At 45.0% G+C, this 22827-nt stretch overlaps 2 protein-coding genes across 3 annotated transcripts in view; both read right to left on the reverse strand.

Moving 5' to 3' along the window:
* Positions 1–22003, reverse strand: part of NRF1 (nuclear respiratory factor 1) — a 135395-nt gene extending 113392 nt beyond the window's left edge. For both annotated transcript variants that reach the window (XM_006120331.4, XM_025183218.2), the window contains exons 1-2: positions 21928–22003; positions 21372–21433 (exon numbers count right to left, since the gene is read on the reverse strand). The gene's annotated coding sequence lies outside the window, so the exon portion shown is untranslated. The remainder of the gene's footprint in view (positions 1–21371; positions 21434–21927) is intronic.
* On the reverse strand, positions 12814–22004 carry SMKR1 (small lysine rich protein 1). Its single transcript, XM_025183219.2, has 3 exons — positions 21928–22004; positions 21372–21433; positions 12814–13299 (listed from the first exon to the last, which is right to left on the reverse strand). Exons 2-3 carry the CDS (start codon positions 21372–21374, stop codon positions 13096–13098), a joined length of 207 nt encoding a protein of 68 aa, XP_025039004.1. The 5' UTR covers positions 21375–21433; positions 21928–22004; the 3' UTR covers positions 12814–13095.
* Between the last annotated feature and the right edge of the window lie 823 nt (positions 22005–22827).

Raw genomic sequence — 22827 nt, forward strand, 5'->3', positions numbered from 1 at the left:
TTTTCAAATTTGGATAAGTGGGAATTTATTCTCACCTTATAATATGGCTATCGAATGATGTGTGTGTCCCTTATTGTTTTGGAAGACCCAGCTGGGTCATGAAGCCCTGCTCTGATGTGAGAACCCCTGGAAGGAGATGGTTTCATAGCTGTAAGATGATAGTGGAACATGAATTTATCCAACAGGAGACAAGGTTGCATTGCCTACAAAACTGCTTGGTTGCCAGTGAATGTAATGCATGTCAGGTCACTGACAAAGGCTGGGCACTGTATAATACATGTGAAGAGAAGAGGGAATTGGTTCATTCCTGAGCTGGTTTACAGGCTGTCAGAAAGTGCTCCTCTTATAACTGGTTTGAATCCAGGTGAGCAAGGTTAGTAAGAGATGTCATGTATGCCCACATGCTTGGTTTGGAGGAGATAATGGAGGAAAGGAGAATGTGAGCACAAAGTTCGGGTTAACAACAAGAAGTCCTGTGGCACCTTGTAGACTAAGATTTATTGCAGCATAAGCTTTCGTGGGCAAAGACCCACTTCATCAGATGCATGTAGTGGAAATTCCAGAGGCAGGTATAAATATACACAGGCATATGAAGAGAGTACCAATTAAGAGTAAGGCTAGAGATAATGAAGTCTATTCATTCAGGGAGGATGAGGCCCACTTCGAGCAGCTGATGTGGAGGTGTGAACATCAAGTGAGGAGAAACTGCTTTTGTAGTTGGGTAGCCATTCAAAGCTAGGGTGGTATGTCAGTTTACCAATTTGATGTATTTTACTACAATTTATTTATTTTATTGCAAACTTTGCTTGGAAGTTCCTAGCTCTCTTTATTGTTGCAAGATCCATCTACAAGTTGGTATCAGCCTCTGGCCAGCTGGCAGGATGATTTCCCAGAAGTTATCTCCTCTGTTCCAGTGCTGTGGAAGCAACGAGAAGTGTAGAAATGTGGCCAGCTGTGAAGGCTACATGCAATGTGGGGTTTAAAAGCAGAACCAGTGACTTTCAGTGCAGCAAAAGGGAGGAAAATACATGGCAAAAAATGTTGCTGGGGAGGAATTAGAGAACGAGCAGCACCCAAGTTAATTAGCCTACATTCACAAAGTAAAATGTATGGGTCGTGAGCATGACTATAAACAGCACTTGGAGTATATAGACTGAGACAGGCCAGCTAGCCTGGGTTGAAAAACCACCAAAATTGAGTGAGAAGTACTTGTGTGGATGGGAGCTGAGTTAGGGACAACACCAAGAGCCCAGGTCAGCTCTGCAGGGAATGTATAGCCATGCCCTATGTTTGATTAGATCAATGTTCAGAGGTGAGCACCAAAACAGCCGTGGAATTTTAATGATCACAAACGGGAAGGAATTTGGTTGTAAATCTTGTCCAAATGAAAGCAGCATCAGAAGGCTGACTCCTACCTCCACTCAGTCCATGAGGTCAACTTCCATCGTGCACTTGTTCAATTTTCAAACACCTTTGTGCTTTCTCCCATACTGCCGTTCATCCTTGGGAAAAGCTCCCCGTGAACATCCGTCCAACTAAATCATTGACCTCCTTCAAACCCCTCCTTCCAGCTCTCCTTTGCCAGGAGGTCCACAAAATGTTGACACCAGTTGTGCTGCCATTGTGCTAAAACCACTGCTGATTTTGCTGACTGTAACAGGCTCACACCTCTCGCATGCGCCCACTGGCTGAGTGCATGAGCCTGCACTTACTTTGTGTTTGGGTGGGTCTTCGCTGATTCAGCGCTCCCCAGTCTGTCTGTGTGATAAAAGCAAAGCAAACCCCTTTTGGGGTACAAGTCCAACAGAGGCCTCTGAGTGTCCTCTGTACTATGTGTCTCAGTTTGTTCCTGCTCCAGAGTAGACCAGTGCCTCATGAATCCTTCCCTTTAAACAATGTCTTCACCTTCTTGGGGCTACCTGGTTACAGCTCTTCAGCTGGGCCACCATAGTTCAATTCTACTCTCTGGGGTGCCTCACCCTCCCGGCCACTTCCCCACCCAGGCCCATCCACTACACTGGGTCTCAGCTCAAGGACCTTGTAGATGATAGCTATCTGCTGTGTCTCTTTGGCTAAGGCATACTGCTACTCTAATTCCTTGGGCCAATTTTTTCCTCGTGGCCTTGTGCCTCCTTCTTATACTCGGCTTCTGGCAGCACTATCATCCAAGGTCCTGTAGCTCTGTTATTTAGCCACACACCACCTACTCTCCTTCAGGTCCAGCATGGAACTGAACTCACGCTGGTTCTGCAGTTCTTCTAATACTGACCTGCTGGGTCCTGATTGGCTACTACCCACACAGCCACTCTCAGCAGCTTGTGGAACCTTGCTATTACCCTTTTCTGGTGAGAGGAGTGGCAGGGGCCACGAGGCCTCCAGCAGGAGGCCCTAGGACCTAGTCCACCCCATCACACTGACCTATACTGTCTCGTTGTACTCACCCATCAGTTCAATTGTATCTAACTGTTGTCTTCTTGTCTTCTACTTGGACAGTAAGCACTTTGGAGCAGGAACCATCTTTTGGTAACGTAAGAACAGCCGTACTGGGTCTGACCAAAGGTCCATCTAGCCCAGTAGCCTGTCTGCCGACAGTGGCCAGCACCAGGTGCCCAAGAGGGGGTGGACCGAAGACAATGATCAAGCGATTTGTCTCATGCCATCCATGTCCAGCCTCTGACAAACAGAGGCCAGGGACCCCATTTCTATCCCCTGGCTAATAGCCTTTTATGGACCTAACCTCCATGAAATTATCTAGCTTTTCTTTAAACTCTTTAAACTCTGTTATGGTTCCTGTGTTTATACAGCACCTAACATGATGGAGACCTCTTTCATGACTGGAGGTCCTAGGCGCTACAAAAATACAAATAAATAATCAAACAGCAAGCACCTCTTAACCCCACACAGAGTTATTGGCTCAGTGATGATAAGTCAAGGACTATCACTGTCAATCTGCTGAACTGTCAATACCATATACACTAAGGCCTTGTCCGCATTTAATTTTTGGGGAGGAATTTCCTATCAATGCACTACTGCCATTGCAATTTCCCTGCAGCAATGGCATGAGCACTAGTATAGACAGGACACCTGCATTTTCTGACATTTTTAGCACTATGTTATCTAAACCAGGTCTAAACCCTTACAACTACAAAGGGCAGATTTTTCTAAAAAACTGAAAAGTCTACTGTAGTAGTAACCATATGTATCCCTTAATCATTTCCCATGCAAACACTGAACAAGTTTGGCTCTGCTTATCTAAGAGAACAGATGGGATGACAGCAAAGTGTCTATTACATTGCTGTACTTATGGGGGTTGATCTTTGGTGTGTTGGAAACAAGTGGGCCGTGTAGAGCACTGCAGTGGAAGGAACATTCCTTGCTGCTGTTGTGTTATAAAAGTCCATTTCCTACAAAGTGTCCCACCTGTCTCCTTAAATGTAAGACAACTGCTGCCTGGTGGCATTACTTAGATGGCTACATTTTTGACTATTTTGAGGTAGAATCCCAGACTCTCGGAATCTCGTGCTTTATGAAAAACAAATAGATAAAATGTAAAAAAACAAAACAACCCTGCCCTCCAAACTCCACGTAACTTAAGATATTTAGATGTGAAAAGCACAGCATATATTATAGCCAGCATGCCAAACAGATGAACAAGGATCATTACAAAGAAGTAAATAAGCAACTTTGGACATGCATGTGACAGAAGGAAAGTCTTAAACTATTGCCTGACCTTTTCCTTGTCTTTCTTTGAGAGGAAAAAGAGTCCTGCACTCATTTCTTTATTTGCAACAGTGATTGTTCTGTAATATACTATAAGTAGATTTGCATGACTCATAAGTAGCATATTCTAGGAATTATCTTTCACTTGGTTCTGATCCCACAGTGCCTAGGTAGATGGATTGGACAGAAACTGCCTTTGCTTGAGGTCCTTTTCCACCAAACACATCTTTTGCACTCACGGAATCAAGTATTACCTATATACACCATTTTCCACAGAGCTACTAATAGTAAGAAGGTGAATTCATTTAAGGTCCTTCATTAATCTTAGGTCAATACAGCCCACTTCAGGAAGCTTTTCCTGATCTTAGTCTGAATATTCCTTCTCTTACATTTAATTCTTTAGTCCTAGTTCTTCCTCCTTGAACCACCCTAGATAATTGTTTTGTTAGCCTATAAAGTGCTACCAGACCATTTGTTGTTTTTTCAGTATGTCCTGTACAGCCTAACTCGGCTACCCCCAGAAGCAGCTAGATAATTACATTCTTCAAATATCTGTAGGTTATGTTCTGGTGCTCAGTTTATCATAGAATCCTAGGGATGAAAGAAACCTCAAATCTCAGAGTCATCAAGTCCAGCCCCTGCCCAAAGCAGGACCAATCCCAACTAAACCATCCCAACCAGAGTTTGGTCAAGCCAAGATTTAAAAACCTCTAGGGATGGAGAGTCCACCACCTCCCTAGGTACCCCATTTCAGTACTTTACCACCCTCCTAGTGAAATAGTTTTTCCTAATATCCAACCTAGACCTCCCCCACTGCAACTTGAGACCATTGCTCCTTGTTCTGCCATCAGTCACTACTGAGAACAGCCTCTCTCCATCCTCTTTGGAACCTCCCTTCAGGAAGTTGAAGGCTGCTATCAAATCCCCCCTCACTCTTCTCTTCTGCAAACTAAATAAACCCAAATCCCTCAGCCTCTCCTCGTAGGTCATGTGCTCCAGCCCCCTCATCAGTTTGGTTACCCTCCACTGGACCCCCTTTTATGTAGCTTTGCCAACCTTTAGCTATTTAGCCCGTAATTTTTCCTCATAATTAAATTCCTAGTATTTTTAGTTTCTCTGATTTCTCTCCAACTTGAAATGACCAACTGATTGCACCATTTCAGTTGTAGTTGTACCAGAGCTGTGTCACAAGGGTTTTACAGCACTGCCTCTCTGTTCTGTGGTATTATACCTCTGGGCATGCTGCCCAACATTGTTATCTTGGAGGACAAGAGTGCCATATAGAAGTAGCACACCCTGAGTGAATAGAACCCCAAGGCGAGAAAGGCCCATAGGGTTAGAAAGGACGTGAGTGGAGTGGACTTCCTTCTGTGGTTATTTTATTAGAACTGGATTTGGGATTCAGAGATGATAGCCTCTATTGCCAGCCCTGGCGGGTCTTATTTGGATGTGTCAGCAGCTGCATCGTTTCAGAATGACTGAGGGCTGAACCATGCTGTGTGTTTGACAGTATGAAGGCTCAAGTAGGGGAGGGAATCAAAGTTGTGAGGGCTTGGCGTCCTTGATCAACACACATCAGGCAGGAAAACACTTTGTATAAAGTTAAAGCCTGTAACAAAACACCTAGTTTGGGGCAGGACCCATATTTGGTTCTGTGTTTGGACGGCACGTAGCACAATGGAGTTCTGGTCCATAAGGGGACTCTAAGACATGACAGTAATACAAAAAATAAAATAACAAGCCATGACGGCAGTGGTTTCACCTGTTATTTTGCAGTGCCTTGGGATCTAATTACCAAAACCAGTCCAAGCTTCAGTTCTGCGGCTTAGGAACCTGCCCCTCCTGCACGACAGTTTCTTGTCAAAACAGAGTCTATTAATAACTAATTACTTTTTCCTGCCAACAGACAGTCTATAGAAACAGAAAGTGATAATGCTAGATGAGTATAGCCAATATCCTCTGCATCATCTCCTCTGCATTATGATAGTTTCAGCAACATTTATATAGTGACAACTCTGTAAGAGCCCACTCACTATTATTTATATGTTCCAACAGCGTGCCAAGCTTCTTATAGTATAAAAAGCAAAGTCCAAGTCACAAAAATAGGTAATGGACATACAAAAATTAGGTTGCATTGAAAAGGAGAGGGAAGAAGCAATGCAGTTTGTCACAGTTCATGATAGGCATAAGATTTTTATTCTTTTTTTAAAATAGCTTTGTTAACACTTCCTTTTGGGGTAAACTGATCTATGGACTTTTTGGAAGACAGATGTTTCTGTAACACTTAACATGAGAACAGCCATACCGGGTCAGACCAAAGGCCCATCTAGCCTAGTATCGTGTCTTCCGAAAGTGCCCCAGAGGGAGGGAAAACAGGTAATCATCACATGATCCCTTTCCTGTCATCCATCTCCAGACAAACAGTGACTAGGGACACCATTCCTGCCCATCCTGGCTAATAGCCATTGATGGATTTAACCTCCATGAATTTATCTAGCTCTTTTTTGAACCCTGTTAAAGTCCTAGTCTTCACCACATCCTCTGGCAAGGAGTTCCACAGGTTGACTGTGTGCTGAGTGAAGAAAAACTTCCTTTTATTGGTTTTAAACCTGCTGCCTATTCATTTCATTTGCTGACCCTGAGTTCTTATATTGTGGGAATAAGTAAATAATTTTTCCTTAATCACTTTTTGCACACCAGTCATGATTTTATAGACCTCTCTCATATCCCCCCTTAATCTCCTCTTTTCTAAGATGAAAAATCCAAGTATTTTTAATCTCCCTTCATATGGAACCAGTTTCAAATCCCTAATAATTTTTGTTGCCCTTTTCTGAACCTTTTCCAATGCCAATATATCTTTTTTGAGATGGGGCAACCACATCTGTCACATTATTCAAGATGAGGGCAAACCAGGGTTTTATAGAGGCATTTACATGGCTGCCGCTTTTTTCCGGCTTGGCGATAAGCCGGAGAAAAGCGCCAGTCTAGATGCGATTCTCCGGAAAATAAGCCCTTATTCTACTTGAAAGTAGGAATAAGAAATCCTCCGGAAAAGGGCTTATTTTCCGGAGAATCGCGTCTAGACTGGCGCTTTTCTCCGGCTTATCCCCAAGCCGGAAAAAAGCGGCAGCCATGTAAATGCAAATGCCGCGGGGGATATTTAAATTCCCCGCAGATTTGTAATTCCGACTCGTCTCATTAGCATCCCTTTTCCGGAAAGGGATGCCAATGTAGACACAGCCCATCTGTTTTGATCCATCTTTATTATACAATCACGCTTCCTTCAGTGGTCACTGAAGACCAGTTTCACTGTGTGACATTTATGGTTTGCTTTCCTTCATTTTTATTGTGTGCAATTTCCAGGGCTCAGCGATTGCGGTGAAAGCCGCTTGCCAGCCCCGCATTGCGCATGCGAGCGCCGCCAGCGAACGGGGTGCAGAGCTGAAATCTACTCGCCATGGGTGAGTAGATTCTATACTTTGTCAAGCCCTGGCAATTTCAACCTAAATTGCATACAGGGAAATGCAATATTTTCCCCATTTGGCATAGACACCTGGATGTGTATAGTATGGTAGATTATACTTCTCTCTTATTAGCAAGAATATGGGGGATGTGATAGAAGCCTACAAAATCATGAATGGTGTGGGAAAGAATAAAGAAATATTATTTAACCCTTCACATAGTACAAGATCCTAAATTAATAGGCAGCAGGTTTAAAACAAACAAAGTACTTCACACAAGGTACAGTCAACTTACGAACTCATTGCCAGGGGATGTTGTGAAGGCTGAAAGTATAACTACATTAAAATAATTAGTTAAGTTCACAGAGGACAGGTCCATAAATAGCTATTAACTAAGATGGTCAGAGACACAAGTCCATGTTCTGGAAGTCCCTAATCCAGTGACTGTCATCACTGAGTGGATGACAGGGGAAGAATCATTTGAAATATTGTCCTGTTCTGTTCATTCCTTCTGAGGCATCTGACATTGCCATGTTCAGGAGTCAGGTTAGTCAGCAAGATGGACTGTTGGTCTGACCCAATATGACTTTATATGTTTGTAAGACTCAGCATGGTTGAGTTTCTACTGCAGTGGAATGATAAACTGAAAAGAAGGTAGTTTCTTTCCTCTCTGGCTTTTGAAATGTAAATGACCTACAAAAGGGAAAAAAATTGGACTTTTTTAAAATATAAAAAGGAACACTTGCAAGAGATGGGCCGTTTAGAAGAAGTTCCAGTCCTGTTAAGGATGGGTGATTCTATTATGTCCAAAGAACTAGTGAAATGCAACAAGAACCAACAAAGCCAAGCAATTGGGAAGGGAAGGGATCTTTAATCAAACCTTTGAAAACTTGCTTTCTGTAAATTAATTTTTGTCATCTAACCTTTTGGATAAAGAAAGCTTTTATTTAATAAAAGATTCAGCGTATTTGTCCCTTTTGTTATGGAATTAGCACCCACAAACATCCAAGCGGTCTTCCAACAAAACCAAAGAACTACAAACTTGACATTTCTAAGGTAGAAAATAAGCCAAAAATATATAAACACATACCATGTCGAAGGCCTTCGTTAGCCATCACCAAGAAGCAATCAAGAGTACAAGCCCAATGTTAAAAAATCCTCTGTGGGTCAACTTTAAAGACATTATCATAGGCCTAAAACATAGGTTTGTATATGAAAACGTGAGATAGAAAACATGAATAGAAATAACAGTAAGAAAGAGGGTGGACTTGGTGCATGAAACTTTCTGCTGCCAACTGTGGTGGATTGTGCCCTCTGCTTAAGCACATATTTGCTAATACGTAGCCCCTACCCATGCTTGCGCTGGACAACCACATTTGTCTGCTCCTTGATGCATACCACGCAAAGACCTGCAGGTGAGAAGCCAATGTATTTTTAACAGCATGGTTTTGACATGAAACTTCCAACAGGAAATGCTAACCTTACACACTTTGAGAACAGACTACAGTGCATGGCAACAAATAGCGGAAGGCAGGAAATGCTGTTAATGCTGTAACACACATGTGGACACCTAGAACATAACATTTTAAACTGTGCTGCACACAAATGCCTCAATTCACAGCTCCTGAACCACCATTGTAATGATTTATTCACTTGCATGCATATAACATGTAGGCAGCAGCTACACCTGCGAAAGTTACTCTCAGACTGAGGCATGGCAGACTTTATTGGGGTGTTTCTTTAAAAAAAAAAAACACCAATAAAACGGAGCCTGAGGGGAATAAGGTTTCTCCTAAGCTTTGATTCTACTTACTGTGATAACAGAATGAGCAAAACTATCTGTGGAAGAGTCATCTGGTGGTGAGTTTGTGAATATCTACGCTACAAGCACTGCAGTAATACAGCTAAATTGACCTACATTTTATGTGTAGGCCACGCTCGAGACGGCACTAATGTTACATCAATCATTTGAGTTAAAGAATAATCTCAACTAGCAGTTAGCAGAAAGCACACCACCACAGTACGGCAAAGAGATCATATACTAGAAGAGGAAAAACAAGGACATTTGACTTTTTTGCTTTGCGGGGATTATAGGTAAGGACCCCCTATTGTCTAGCCTGTATTGTAAGGAGTTATGTAAGGCTTTCCAAACAAAACAAATTAATAGCAATTTTTCAGATATATTCAAAGACCAAAGGTTTAATATCTGCATTTCACTAACCCTCCCCTGGAGTCCTAAGCCTCATCATACAGAAATTAAACATTCTTTTTTTTTCATATTTAAACCAAAAGCTGAAATCTGCCTTGTAAAGCCAATACTCAGTCTACTGCAGATAATGTAAAAGACTAGATTTGCATAGGAATATAGCTAAACCAGACAGGGCTGGTGGTTTATCCAGTACAGTATCCTATTCTGACAGTAACCAGTACTAGCTGCCTAAGAGGAAGTTGCAAGAAATCCTGCATTAGGTAGTTATAGAATAACCTGCCTACAGGAAAGTTATACATTTAGGAAAATTAGTAAGAGACTCATTTATGCAACAAGGTAGGAAGTTGTCTATCGCTTCCAAGCTCTTGGTGTTTTTAAGTCCTTGCTAATGCAACTCTGGGATTTTTTAAATTCATGTTAAATGTCCACACTTTTTGTTAAGCAGTTTGAAAGTGCATAGAAGTCACATCTCACTTTTTCTTTTACCCTAGTACCTCAAAGAGAGTAATTCTCTCCCACAGAGAATCTACTGAACTGACACACAGCTCTATGAAGCACTCAGTAGATCCAGCAAAATAGGAGACTAAGCAAGTCCACCATGCAAGGAGACAAATCTAAGTCTCAGCTGACTGGAAGATATTACTTGGCTCTAGGGATACAAAGGATTAATTGGTTCCTAGTAAGCATCAACCAGTTAGCTTCCGGCTCAGCTGAGCTGGAGCATCCCCCTGCCTGCGGTATGGTGGGCCCAGCCAGAGCAGCCCCCACCCACTGCGTGGCAGGCTCAGCCTAGCCTGGCTGGAGCAGCTAGCGGCTGGCAAGCCCATCTGTGGGGCTGCTCCAGCCTGGCCAGACCTGCCTCATTGCAAGTGGGGGGCTGCTCCACAGCTAACTGGTTATACGGAGGCTGTGTCTAGACTGGCAAGTTTTCCGCAAAAGCGGCTGTTTTGCGGAAAAACTTGCCAGCTGTCTACACTGGCCGCTTGAATTTGCGCAAGAACACTGACGATCTCATGTAAGATTGTCAGTGTTCTTGCACAAATACTATGATGCTCCCGCTCAGGGATAAGCCCTCTTGTGCAAATGTATTTGCGCAAGAGAGCCAGTGTAGACAGGGGAGGACTGTTTTGCGCAAAAAAGCCCCGATGGCGAAAATGGCGATTGGGGCTTTCTTGCACAAAACGGCGTCTAGATTGGCACGGATGCTTTTCCGCAAAAAGTACTTTTGCGGAAAAGCGTCCTGCCAATCTAGACGCTCTTTTCCGCAAATGCTTCATGTTCTGGCTCCTTTATGTGGCTAGCAGATTGCAGTCTTCCTCAGTATCTTTTCTCACTTCTATAAATTGATCCTGTACATCTGTCTGGCAAATCCACAAACTGGTTTTGAGATTAGATTGGGATGCACTACGTATAGAGGGCAGAATTCTGCCATCTCCTTTTGGAGCCATGTTATGGGGATGGGGGAATAGTCACAGGGATATGGTGGGACCAGAGGCATCCTGCTGGATTATGGGAGGGGATGGAATGTGATTTTACAGTGACAACGTGCCAGCTGGCATGGGAGAGTGACATGCTGGGCAGTATATCCGACAAGACAAGTTCAGTTATATCTGTGCAACACCACTATAGTAGCAGGTTTGCACTAGTGTAAATGATGGACATATTTGGCCCCATAAGAAGATCCACACACCAATGAACTTCCCAAATGAGACCTGTGCATAGAGGGAAATCTCCATCTTGCAAGGTCACACCAAGGCCTTTCAAGCATTTCATAGCAAGATGGGTCCAATCAGTGCTCTGTAAGAAAAAAGGTACACCGGTACTCTCGGGGGAAAATTGTTGAGGGGGGGGAAAGCTGTTGAGCAAAAAAAATAAATAAATAAAAAGCCACCCCAGGAGCCAAAATGCCGTCGCAGCCCCTTTAAGAGCCACGTGTCCCGAGTGGGCTTCCACCAGGAGCCCAGCCGCCCTAGGAAAGGAGGTGCCGGTACGCCCAAGGAGAATGCAATTCATTTAAATCATGCAGGAAAAATAGGTGCCGGTACACCATCCTGGGGCGTACCATCACAAAAAAAGCACTGGGTCCAATTATTATTGGTTCTAAGTTGTTTTTCCAAAGTCTGTAACACATTTTCTCTCAAACTCAGAAAGGCGTGTCATTCTTCCTTACTTCAAAGGCAGTCAGAAATTGCTTTCAGTCTGATTCTTCGGGGGTTCAGACAATGATGCCAAACCTATAGCCAAGTGGATCACCACCCCAGGCAGAGGCCAGCTGAAAGTTTCCTGCTAATGTGATGCCACGCGGGGTGGAACACAAGCTTTCATGCTGGCAATAACTTGAGCATCCTAGGGAATTAGGATGTCTCCTTCCTTTTTGGTAGCCCTGGCTCATTGCAGATTCTCCTCTCCTCCTGTTTTAGGAGAACACTTCTAGCTACAAATCCCCAAACTCCCCAGCACATCTATCAGTTTTTGACACATTCTCTATTGCCCCCACCCTCCAAACAGGCAATGCATAAGAACTTGGAATAGTTAAGACAAAATATTTCATACCAAATCTTGGGCCTTATAGCTGGGAGTGGATGGGATAAAATATGCTTGAACCAGTTCTGTGACAAATATGTGCCCTGAGCACAAACTTTGCTAAACAGGTGACTGATTAGCAGTTATCCAGGAGCCCAAGGACTGCGCTTAATTCGTATCAAATGGAGCTGATTGTAGCCACTCTGGGTATGTCTATACTACAGAGTTGTCAAAAAAAACCAGCTGTTTTTCTGACAAAAGTTGAGGAATGTCCAAACTGCTCTTGTGTTCTTCCGCAAGAAAATCGAAAGAACAAAGGGGTTTCTGGCATTGGTAATCCTCATTCTACGAGGAAGAAGCCTTTTTGCGAAAGTGCTCTTTTGCAAAAAGGTGTGTGTGGACGGGGAAGAGGGAGTTCTATCGGAAGAAGAGGAAAAACCACAGAAGCCCTCGTGGCCATTCCGTCCATAGCAATCACAGCTTACATGTGAGAGAGTGTCCGTTCAGTCCGGACGCTCTCTTTCAAAAAAGCAGATCGCTTTTTCAATGCACTTTTGCAGTGTGGACACTCTCTTTCGGAAGAAGTTTTTCCGGAAGCTCTCTTCCAAAAAAAGCTTCTTCCGAAAGAAGTCTGTAGTCTAGACATAGCCTCTATGTTTAACATGAAGCTTGTGGCCTTTAGCCAGGATGCACTTATTGAGAGAGATCACTGCATGCTGATGCATGAAGTCTCTGTGGGGTGCATCGCCTGAGGCTGCACTTTGGATAACTTTGGTTTAAGCAATAGCAGACACACCAGCTTTGATGTGCAATGGCTTTCAGAGAATACATTAGGTCTAGGAGCAGAAGTAGCAGCAGGAGCTATCAGAACAAAATGAATCTCCTTGCATACCATTAGAATTGCTCACAGAGGTACAATGTTTTATTAGCTTCCAGAATTAGCAGGCTAATGGCCAGGGTTAATATTACATTGGCACAGTAAGCATCTTAAATTAACATTTACTACTGTACGCTCAAACATAACAAGAGTGTCTTGGTAGTATTGGCCTTCACAGTGATTATGGCAAACATTAAGAGTTAAAAACCTGAGTGATCAGTTTGCTTTCAGTCCTTAACAGGGGTTCTCCTTTTCCCCGTGGAGCTTGTAAATCATGAGTCCCTTGGTTTACATCCATCTGATTACTATTTTCCCTTCTTCCCTTTCTTTTTGGGGGAGCCAGGCCAAGTAAAGCCACGGAACTCCAGGCAAGCAGCAGCATTGTGAGAAATGTAGTAGGCATTGAGCATGGCAGCTGGGCTAAGGATATCCACTTCACTCACTGGCTTCTTTGCTTTCTTCTTGGAGCCTTTGGATTTGCCGCGTTTGGATTTGCCATCTTTACCTGCCTGTAAAAGCAGAACAGCAACAAAATACCCAGGGATCGCAAACAGATCTGGCTCATGAGTGTAGCACTGCCACCAGGGCCGGCTCAAGCCATTCCTGCGCCCCGGGCAGCGGATGTGCGATGCATACATGGCTTTGCCCCCGGGCACACAGCGCATGCACAGCCCCACCCCCCGGTGCGCTGCGCAGCTCTAAGAGGCATCGTGTAGCCCCCGGCCCCGGGTGCGCAGCGCCTGATTGCAGCTCTAAGGAGTGCTGTGTGCACCACTTACAGCTGCCATCAGGTGCCCCCCATAGGTTGGTGCCCCGGGCAGCTGCCTGGTTATCCCCACCCTTAATCCGGCCCTGACTGCCACCTATGAGAATTCAGAGCATCTAACTAGGGCACTACAATCCTCTCTTGCCCATCCAGTACTGGGATCCCACATGCAGCTATATTGCTGCACCAAAAATCATCATCTGCAGCACCTCCAGCTATGTTAGTCCAGGGTTTCATGACCACAGACTTCCATCCTTGGTGAGGATCTTGTTGTATAGACTATGACATCATAGGAAAAACATATCAACTGATATCTACTCTATGGACCACGTTAGATTGTGAAATGGTCACCAGGTTGTATAGATTTTTTTTATAAAACTGGTGGATTAAAGTGAGAAGTCTAACCAGTCAAACTGTCTCCAAACGGTGTTTATATCTAGTTTTAAAAAAATCTGCATAGGATGAAAGCTGTTACTCCACACAAAACAGGTGGTCACTGAGAGCTTCTTGAATCAATGTACTAAAATGTAATTCTGACGCCTATAAAATGCATGTTTCATCACCATCCTTTCCTGTTTGCCTTGAAATTGTAAACCAGGGATGATAATGCACCCAACTGGGGCCTTTGGCTGCTATCAGAATATAAATATGTACTACTACTACTGCTTCTAATAGCAAAAACGTAACTATCTGCTTTAGCAAATGCATCAGACAGTGCAAGTATCTCGTTAATACTCAGCAAGAGCCTGATCTAAACCCTACCAAAGCCAATAGAAAGACGCCAATAAAATTGGAAGAATTTGGCTCAGGCCCTTAGCTCCCACAGTGCTTCCTCAGAGGCAGATCCTCTGCACAGGATAATTTTGAACATTTAAAGATCTAGTTAAGAGTCTGGAGAGAAAAACATGCATAGGAAATATAGGAACATCTCAAGAAGAGCAAATAACGTGAGAAGAAGAAGTGTGATGTTTAGAGCTACAGCATGGGTACAGAGGAGAGAATGATGAACCAGTTTCAAGAGGAAAATTACTCAAGAATACCTACACTTCCTAAGTGATTAAAGGCTCTTTAGACTTTGGTCTCATGCCAAACTGCGCATACAATGCACATTGGGTTGCCTGGTGTTTACTGCCCACCTAGTGATGGGTTATATAGGTAATTTCACATGCTCTTCTGAATAACTGGACTTCACAGGAAATGCACCCGTTGAAGCACAAGAGAAATAAATGACTGATACAGTCAGAAACATTATGAACACTATCATTTCAGGGAACAACATAATCACTATGGGAACAGGAATGCACCTCAACAGCAGAGAGGCATACATAAAAACTCAGTGACAAAATCCTGGAACATAACCCATCTGAATTGATCTACAGATAGCTTTACAATTGTAGAAGGTTAGGGTTGGAAGAGACCTCAGGAGGTCATGTAGTCCAACCCTCTGATCAAAGCAGGACCCACCCCGACTAAATAATTCCAGCCAGGGCTTTGTGAAGCCTGGCCTTAAAAATTTCAGAGGGTGGAGATTCCACCCCCCTCCCTAGGTAACCTATTCTAGCGCTCCTCCACCCTCCTAGTGAAATAGTTTTTCCTAACATCCAACTTAGACCTCCCCCACTGCAACTTGAGACCACTGATTCTTGTTCTGTCATCTGCCACCACTGAACAGCCTGGCTCCATCCTCTTTAGAGCCCTAATTCAGGTAGCTGAAGGCTGCTATCAAATCCCCCCCTCATTCTTCTCTTCTGCATGAAGGTACATTTACGGTAAAAATAAGAGGAAATGCATTTGAATTGCAACACAGAGCCAAACTGCAGCATCCTCAGAAAAAGAAAACCAATCCTTCTGGAGGAAAATGCACAGCACAAGCTATAGGGTATGAAGCTTGAGGATACCACATTAACTGTCACGTGAAGAGCAAACTGCTTGCAATCAGGCATCTATTAGCATAAGTGACAACTTTCATACAAGTGATAATTGCATAGTTGTAATTTGCTGAATACTCTTTGTAATGGAATGTTTATGGTTTATGATGCAAGTGCTTATAAAGATGGATTTTTAAGCAAGATGCCTGAACTATACTTCCATACATTTGTGCCCTGAGAACAGATGCACTGGCAAATTTTGAAATGCAATTACTTTCCTGCTGGAAGTTTGGCCCATAATATTAAAGTGTGCACAAAATTTTTTGATCTTTCAGAATGAAATGCCCTATTTAAGTAACCAGCTGTTTTGGAGCCATAGAGTTATTCGATAGCAATCATCACTCTAGCCACTATTGCTTTCCTTCATAGCGATACATACCTATGACCTCTAGATTCTTTGGGTGCCCAAATCATTATCAGCAGTGAAGTACTTTATTTCTGATGAGCTCTAGATCTCCACTTCCTGTCTTCCCATTAAATTGCAGAAAAGGAAGCTGAAGTCTACATAGTTAATAAGCAATGGGCTTACATTGCAGCAAGGGAGGTTTAGGTTGGACATTAGGAAAAACTTCCTATCAGGGTGGTTAAACACTGGAATAAGTTGCCTAGGGAGATTGTGGAATCTCCATCACTGGAGATATTTAAGAGCAAGTTAGACAGACACCTACCAGGGGTGATCTAAACTAGTAGTGCCCACCTTCTTTGATCTGCAACCCCCGCACCTCGGGGGCCGCCAATTGCCACTGGCCGGCTAGATCTAGGCACCACGACCCCTCGGGAAGACATCCACAACCTTGGGGGTCGCTACCCATGGGTTGCGCACCACTGATCTAAACGGTGCTTGGTCCTGCTGTCAGGGCAGGGGATTGGACTTCATGATCTATCAAGGTCCCTTCCAGTTCTAGTATTCTATGATAGTCTGCTGACATGCTGCAACATAGCCTGGAGAATTCCAACCTGGTAAAGATCTCTGACAAACTTCCCAGGCATCCAAGCGCTGCATCTCACTTGTATAGCACTGAATAGATTGCAGCCCTCGCTCATCTCTCAGAGGCATAGCTCAGACAGATCACAGGTCCAAGCAAGATCTCAGTAGCTATTCTAGTCTCGTTCTTCTTACTCCATGTCCGGCACCACAGTATTTTGGCACCTTCCAAAGATGTTGGACATTTCCACTCTTATGGAAAGTGCAACAGAATCTTTGTTGACCCCGAGTGGTCAGAATTTTCATTTTACAAAGCAAGAGTAATGCTTTTACTATCTGTTTAGAAAGAGGGCAAAGTAGAATTGAGTGCATCCAAATACACATTTTAAGTTGTAAAACAGGTAGGTCCGTTTGGGTTCATCAGCCTTGAAAATGAGCCTTTCAGCTTCACAATACAGTAGAACCCAAATTCAATGAACACTGATTTTATATATGACTGGCTATATTACCTGTTTTTATCCCTTGATCAATAAAGGTGCACATTTTTACTTGAGTGAGGAGCAGAGGACAGATTCACTCATAGCATGGGTGTACTGACCTTCCTACATGCTGCTCAAAGTCCCTTAGTAACATAACAATGGTGCTGTAAGTAAAGAACATGCCGGCATTCATTCACATTCCGATGTGTTCAGTGCATTGGAAATCCCTTAAAAGTGGTGTGTTGGAGAAGGAAACGGTGCAGTGTAACTTAGTGGCAAAAAAAGAGATGCAGTTCTTTTAAAGAGAAATCAGCTATTTATTTCACCTGTGATTACAGGGACACCACAGCTCTTTATGTTCGTACGTAACTGTATGAAGTAATGAAATCCATCTGCAAGAGGTATACATTTAGTGCCATTAATTAGATACACTATCATTGAACAATTTGTGGAAGGTAGTGTGGTAGCCAAGTGATGTCTTTATTCATACCTTTGTTGATGGGTCCCAAACTTGTAAATGAAGTTAAGTTCCAAGGATTCCCTGTGTATTTGGCTTGTGGAATTGGCCTGAAACAACACAGTGACTTGGAGATCCATTAGTGAGTGCCTGGGCAGGCTAAAGTATTCTCCAACAGATCTCTGTGTGTTGCCTTTTCGGATATCTGATTTGCATCCATTAATTCCTTCCCACAGAGACTGTCCAGTTTGGCCAATGTACATAACAGAAGGGCATTGTTAGCATTTGATGACATAGATCACATTAGTGGATGTGCAGTTAATTGAGCCTCTGATTTAGTGGCTGATTTGGTTGGGTCCAGTGATGACATCGCTTGTGTAGATGTGTGGACAGAGTTGGCACTGGGGCTGATTGCAGGGGTGGGTTCCTGGATGATTATGATGGAGGTGTGCTGCATGGTTACTGGAAATAATTTGTTTGAGGTTATGGGGTTGTCTGTAGGAGAGGACTGGCCTTTCCCCCACGGCATATAAGAGTGAGGGGTCATTTTCCAGGATAGGAAAATGGACTGCCTCCGCCTAAAGGAATATTTCCAATACACCGATGTACAACACGCTGACATTGCAGCTCGCCCCTGCCAATCCCGTAAGAGGAAGGCTTTCTATGTGGGCCCCTACTAACAGTCGTAACGAGAGTCTTGACTTCTACATCGATTGCTTCTGCAAACGTGCACGGACTGACAATGTCAGCAAACAACAACATATAACCTCAGTCATACAGAACGCAAAGCACATTATACACAGTCTCAAAAACAATTTAACATCATAATTAAAAAGGCTGCCAAAGGGGGCGCTGTAGTCATCATCAGGGCTCGCCGAACCATGGTGAGCCCCACTCACCAGCCGTGTTGTCCGGCGATCTGCGCATACACAGGTCGCCCGAACCTGGCTCTTCTGGGTTGCAGTCTACTCGCCACGGGCGAGAAGATTGCATTATTTGTCAAGCCCTGGTCTTCATGAATTGAACAGATTATGAACAGGAGGCGATGAGTCAACTCACCAACACCAGATTCTACAAACTTCTCTCCTCTGATCCCACTACTAAAGAAACCCTAAAACAGTAGTCTCCAACTTTTTTACACCCAAGATCACTTTTTAAAATGTCAGGACAAGCCAAGATCTACCGTCCCATCCCTTTCCCAAAACCCCACACCTTCCTTGAGGCCCTGCCCACTCTGTTCCCCTTCTCTCCATCATTTGCTATCCCCAGGTTACTCTCAGGGTACGGCTACACCGCCACTTTTTTTCGGCAGTGAAAAAAGAAAGATTTTTTTCCCAACATTTGGCCCGTCTAGACTGAGCCAAATGTCGGAAAAAAAACCCTTCTTCTGGAAGCCCCCTCATTCCTTGTGGAACGAGGAATACAGAGGCTGCCAAAAGAGCATGTGTGCCGGAAAAACTCCTGCAGTCTAGCCGTACCCTCACTGGGTTGAGATAGGAGGTGTGGGCTCTGTAGTGTGAAGGAGGGATTTAGGTGTGGAAAAGAGTGAGAGGTGCAAGCTCTGGGAGGGAATCTGGATGCAGGAGGATGTGGAGAAGGGGATGCTGGTTCAGGGAGGGGGCTCCAGGCTGGGGAGTGCTGGGCCCAGGTGGAGGGTTGGGGTGCTGAGCAAGCCACAGGCTTGTGGAGGGGAGGGTGCAGGTGTTTGGGTTGGGGGTGTGAGGGGCTCAGGGCAGAGAGATTGGGAGTATGATGGGCTCAGGACACAGATTTGTAGTGTGATAACTGTGCAAGAGTGTTGTGGCAGAAGATTTCCTTTCCTGGAAAATGACCCCGCACTCTCACTGGCCTTGGGGGAAAGGCCAATCTCGCCTGCAGACAACCTCTTAACCTCCAACAAATTCTTTCCAGTAACCACACAGCACACCATCATAATCATCCAGGAATCCATCTCTGCAATCAGTCCCAGTGCCAGCCTATGTAGATGTGTGGACAGAGTTATTTCATCACTGGACCCAACCATATCAGCCACTACATCAGAGGCTCATTTAACTGCACATCCACTAATGTGATCTGGGTCATCAAATGCCAGCAATGCCCCTCTGCCATGTATATTGGCCAAACTGAAACTGATCAGTGTCTATGGGAAAGAATTAATGGACACAAATCAGATGTCCAAAAAGGCAACATGCAGAAACCGGCTGGAGAACACTTTAGCCTGCCCAGTCACTCATTAATGGATCTTAAAGTCACTGTGTTGTTTCAGGCTAATTCCACAAGCCAAATACACAGGGAAGCGTTGGAACTCAACTTCATTTACAAGTTTGGGACCCATCACAAAGGTCTGAATAAAGACATCACTTGGCTAGCACAGTACAGTACCTTCCACATCCTCATGACTAAACCAACCAAACAATGGGTACTTAAGAACAATTTGCACTTTTTCCTATCAGCTTCATGTAAGATGAATTCTCTAATTTTCTAATTCACTACTATTTTATTCCCTTCCTTATCCACTCCCTCTATTTATTTAGGGTCTGAAGTTTTAATACTCCATTCATCTGAAGAAATGGGTTGTACCCACGAAAGCTTATGATATCATCTACATGTTTTGTTAGTCCTTAAGGTGATAGTACAGGCAGTCCCCGGGTTACGTACAAGATAGGGACTGTAGGTTTGTTCTTAAGTCGAATTTGTACGTAAGTCGGAACTGGTACATATTGTACCCCAGGTGTCCCCGATTCAGCCGCTGCTGAAACTGACCAGCGGCTAACTACAGGAAGCCTGAGGCAGAGCTGTTCTGCCCCCGGCTTCCTGGAATCAGCCGCTGATCAGTTTCAGCAGCAGCTGACTTGGGGACACCTAGGCTACGTCTACACTGGCCCCTCTTCCGTAAGGGGCATGTAAATTTCAGCAGTCGTCGTAGGGAAATCCGCGGGGGATTTAAATATCCCCCGCGGCATTTAAATAAACATGGCCGCCGCTTTTTTCCGGCTTTTAAAAAAGCCGGAAAAGAGCGTCTAGACTGGCCCCGATCCTCCGGAAAAAGCGCCCTTTTCCGGAGGGTCTTATTCTTACTTCAAAGTGATCTTATTCTTACTTCAAAGTTATACATTACTTCAAAGTAAGAATAAGACCCTCCGGAAAAGGGCGCTTTTTCCGGAGGATCGGGGCCAGTCTAGACGCTCTTTTCCGGCTTTTTTAAAAGCCGGAAAAAAGCGGCGGCCATGTTTATTTAAATGCCGCGGGGGATATTTAAATCCCCCGCGGATTTCCCTACGACGACTGCTGAAATTTACATGCCCCTTACGGAAGAGGGGCCAGTGTAGACGTAGCCCCTAGTGTAGAGCAGCTGGGGTGCTACCAGGTTGGACCCCGCAGCGCCGACGTACGGCGCTGTGGGAACCAACCCGGCAGCCCCCCAGCTGCTCTACCCCAGGCGTCAGCGAGAAAAGCCTGGTCTGCTGGGGGGGGGGGGAGGGCCGCACTAGCTGCGCCCCCCCCCAGCAGACCAGGGAGACGCGGAGCGGCTTTTCTCGCCGCGGAGGATGCGGGCGGTGGGACCGCCAAGACGCGCCGCAGTCCCGCTGCCCGCGTCCTCCGCGGGGAGAAAAGCCGCTCCGCGTCTCCCTGGTCTGCTGGGGGAAGGAGGCAGCAGACCAGGGAGACGCAGAGCGGCTTTTCTCGCTGCGGAGGACGCAGGCGACGGGACCACTGTGGCGCGTCTCGGCGGTCTGCTGGGGGTGGGGGCGCAGCTAATGCGGGGTTCCCTCACCCCGTTCGTAAGTAGGGATACGACATAAGTTGGATCCGACATAACCCGGGGACTGCCTGTAGACCATTCATTGTTTTTTAAGTTTTTCCAGTTACAGATTAATACGGATGCTCCTCTGAAGCTGTTGAACAATATGTAAGCTAGTTTATGCACCGTTCCTGTGCTAATTTTGAACTCCACTGTTCCCATTTTGTTCAGAGTGTACTGTATATATAAATATAATTGTATATTTAAAAAATAATGTTTATTACCATGATAAGTCCTTTTAATGACCTGAACTGGTGGACTCAGCATGAAGCCCTGAAGATAGACCCTGCAATATACAAACCATGCAGAGGGTTACATACTTTGCAGATATCACAGTCTTGCTCTCTCTATTCCCCATCATCCCTTTGGTCATTTACAAAAAGAAAATGGAACAGGTAATAAAATGAGCCTCCCCCCAAAAAAACCCTTCTATCTGGTACAGACAACTACACTAGGCTAGCTTGGCAAAACATTTGTCGTTCACAGGTGCTTAACCCTTACCCCCACCCCCATCTCCAAGTTTTGCCACAGCAAGTGAAAATGAGAATGCTGCTTGTTTTCTCTGCCAGAGTGCTGTACTGCCCGTGAAAAACCTTTTCTTTGGAGGAGTGGAAATATGTTACCAACAGCAGTGCCAACAAATACCATTCACACATGCTTACTTTTAGCAGCAGGGCTGTGTGGGCACAGCCGTGCCACTAAAAGCTAGGTAATGTAGACGTACCCTTATTTGTAAAACAGATCTGCTAAATCATCTACACTAGTTGTTCGTGACCATACCTTGCTAGACTTTAGAGATTTCCTGCTTTGCCCCAAGACAGGAGTTCTGTGTTGTAAGAGACCATCTAAATATCTGGAGTGCAATCACTGAAAAAAAGAGAGCGATGGATGAGACCTAAATTGCAGCTCACTGTGTTATACCAATAGCAAACTGGGAAAGAGCCTGGCAGCGGTAGATGTGCAATAATTCCGTTACATTACTACAACTTTTCGTTGACAACCCTTCCCCTTAAACATCATCCTCGGTTCCTGCGGTTTCAAAATTGCATGTGTGCCAGGAGAGGGAAGGGGACATTCTCTGGCAGGTATTTCTTAAGCATCTGTCATCTGGAGTATCTCACTGCAACTTCAATGTTGCAAAGCAGGGGAAGAAACAGGAGAATCCAGTAAATTTTCCGGTCAGCAATGCTACCTAGTGTCCAAGGAAGTTAAGTGGGGTTATTATCACTGGAGGATTTGAAGACTGACCAGGCTAACTCCCAGCCAGGGGTGTACTCAGCTGGTCTGAGCTCAGCAGGGACCCTCACTAGATGCCCTCTTGAGGACCCTTCCAGCCCTACGCCTCTATGGCGTGTTTTCCTCCTTGCAGAAAGGAGGATGGTTTCCAGCATGCTGGGCAGCCACCCCTCCCACAGCGCCCCACACGCTGCAACAGGGCAGGGGCAGCTTCCACGTTTCACCCCCCCTCCAAAAAACCACCGCAGCGTTGCAGAGCCCGCCTCGCTTGCACCCCCTGCGCGGGTGCACGCCTGGCCGGGCACAGGGCTGCACCCCCCCCGGGCAGGGCACGTGCTCCCCGCGGCGCGCGTGCAAACGCACCGCCTCTCCCGCACGGGCTGCAGCCCGGGGCTCGCGCCAGCACCGCCTTGCCGGACCCGGGAGGGGCGGCTCGCGCTCCCC

The sequence above is a fragment of the Pelodiscus sinensis genome, chromosome 1 (genome assembly GCF_049634645.1).
Source record: "Pelodiscus sinensis isolate JC-2024 chromosome 1, ASM4963464v1, whole genome shotgun sequence".
Lineage (NCBI taxonomy): Eukaryota > Metazoa > Chordata > Testudines > Trionychidae > Pelodiscus > Pelodiscus sinensis.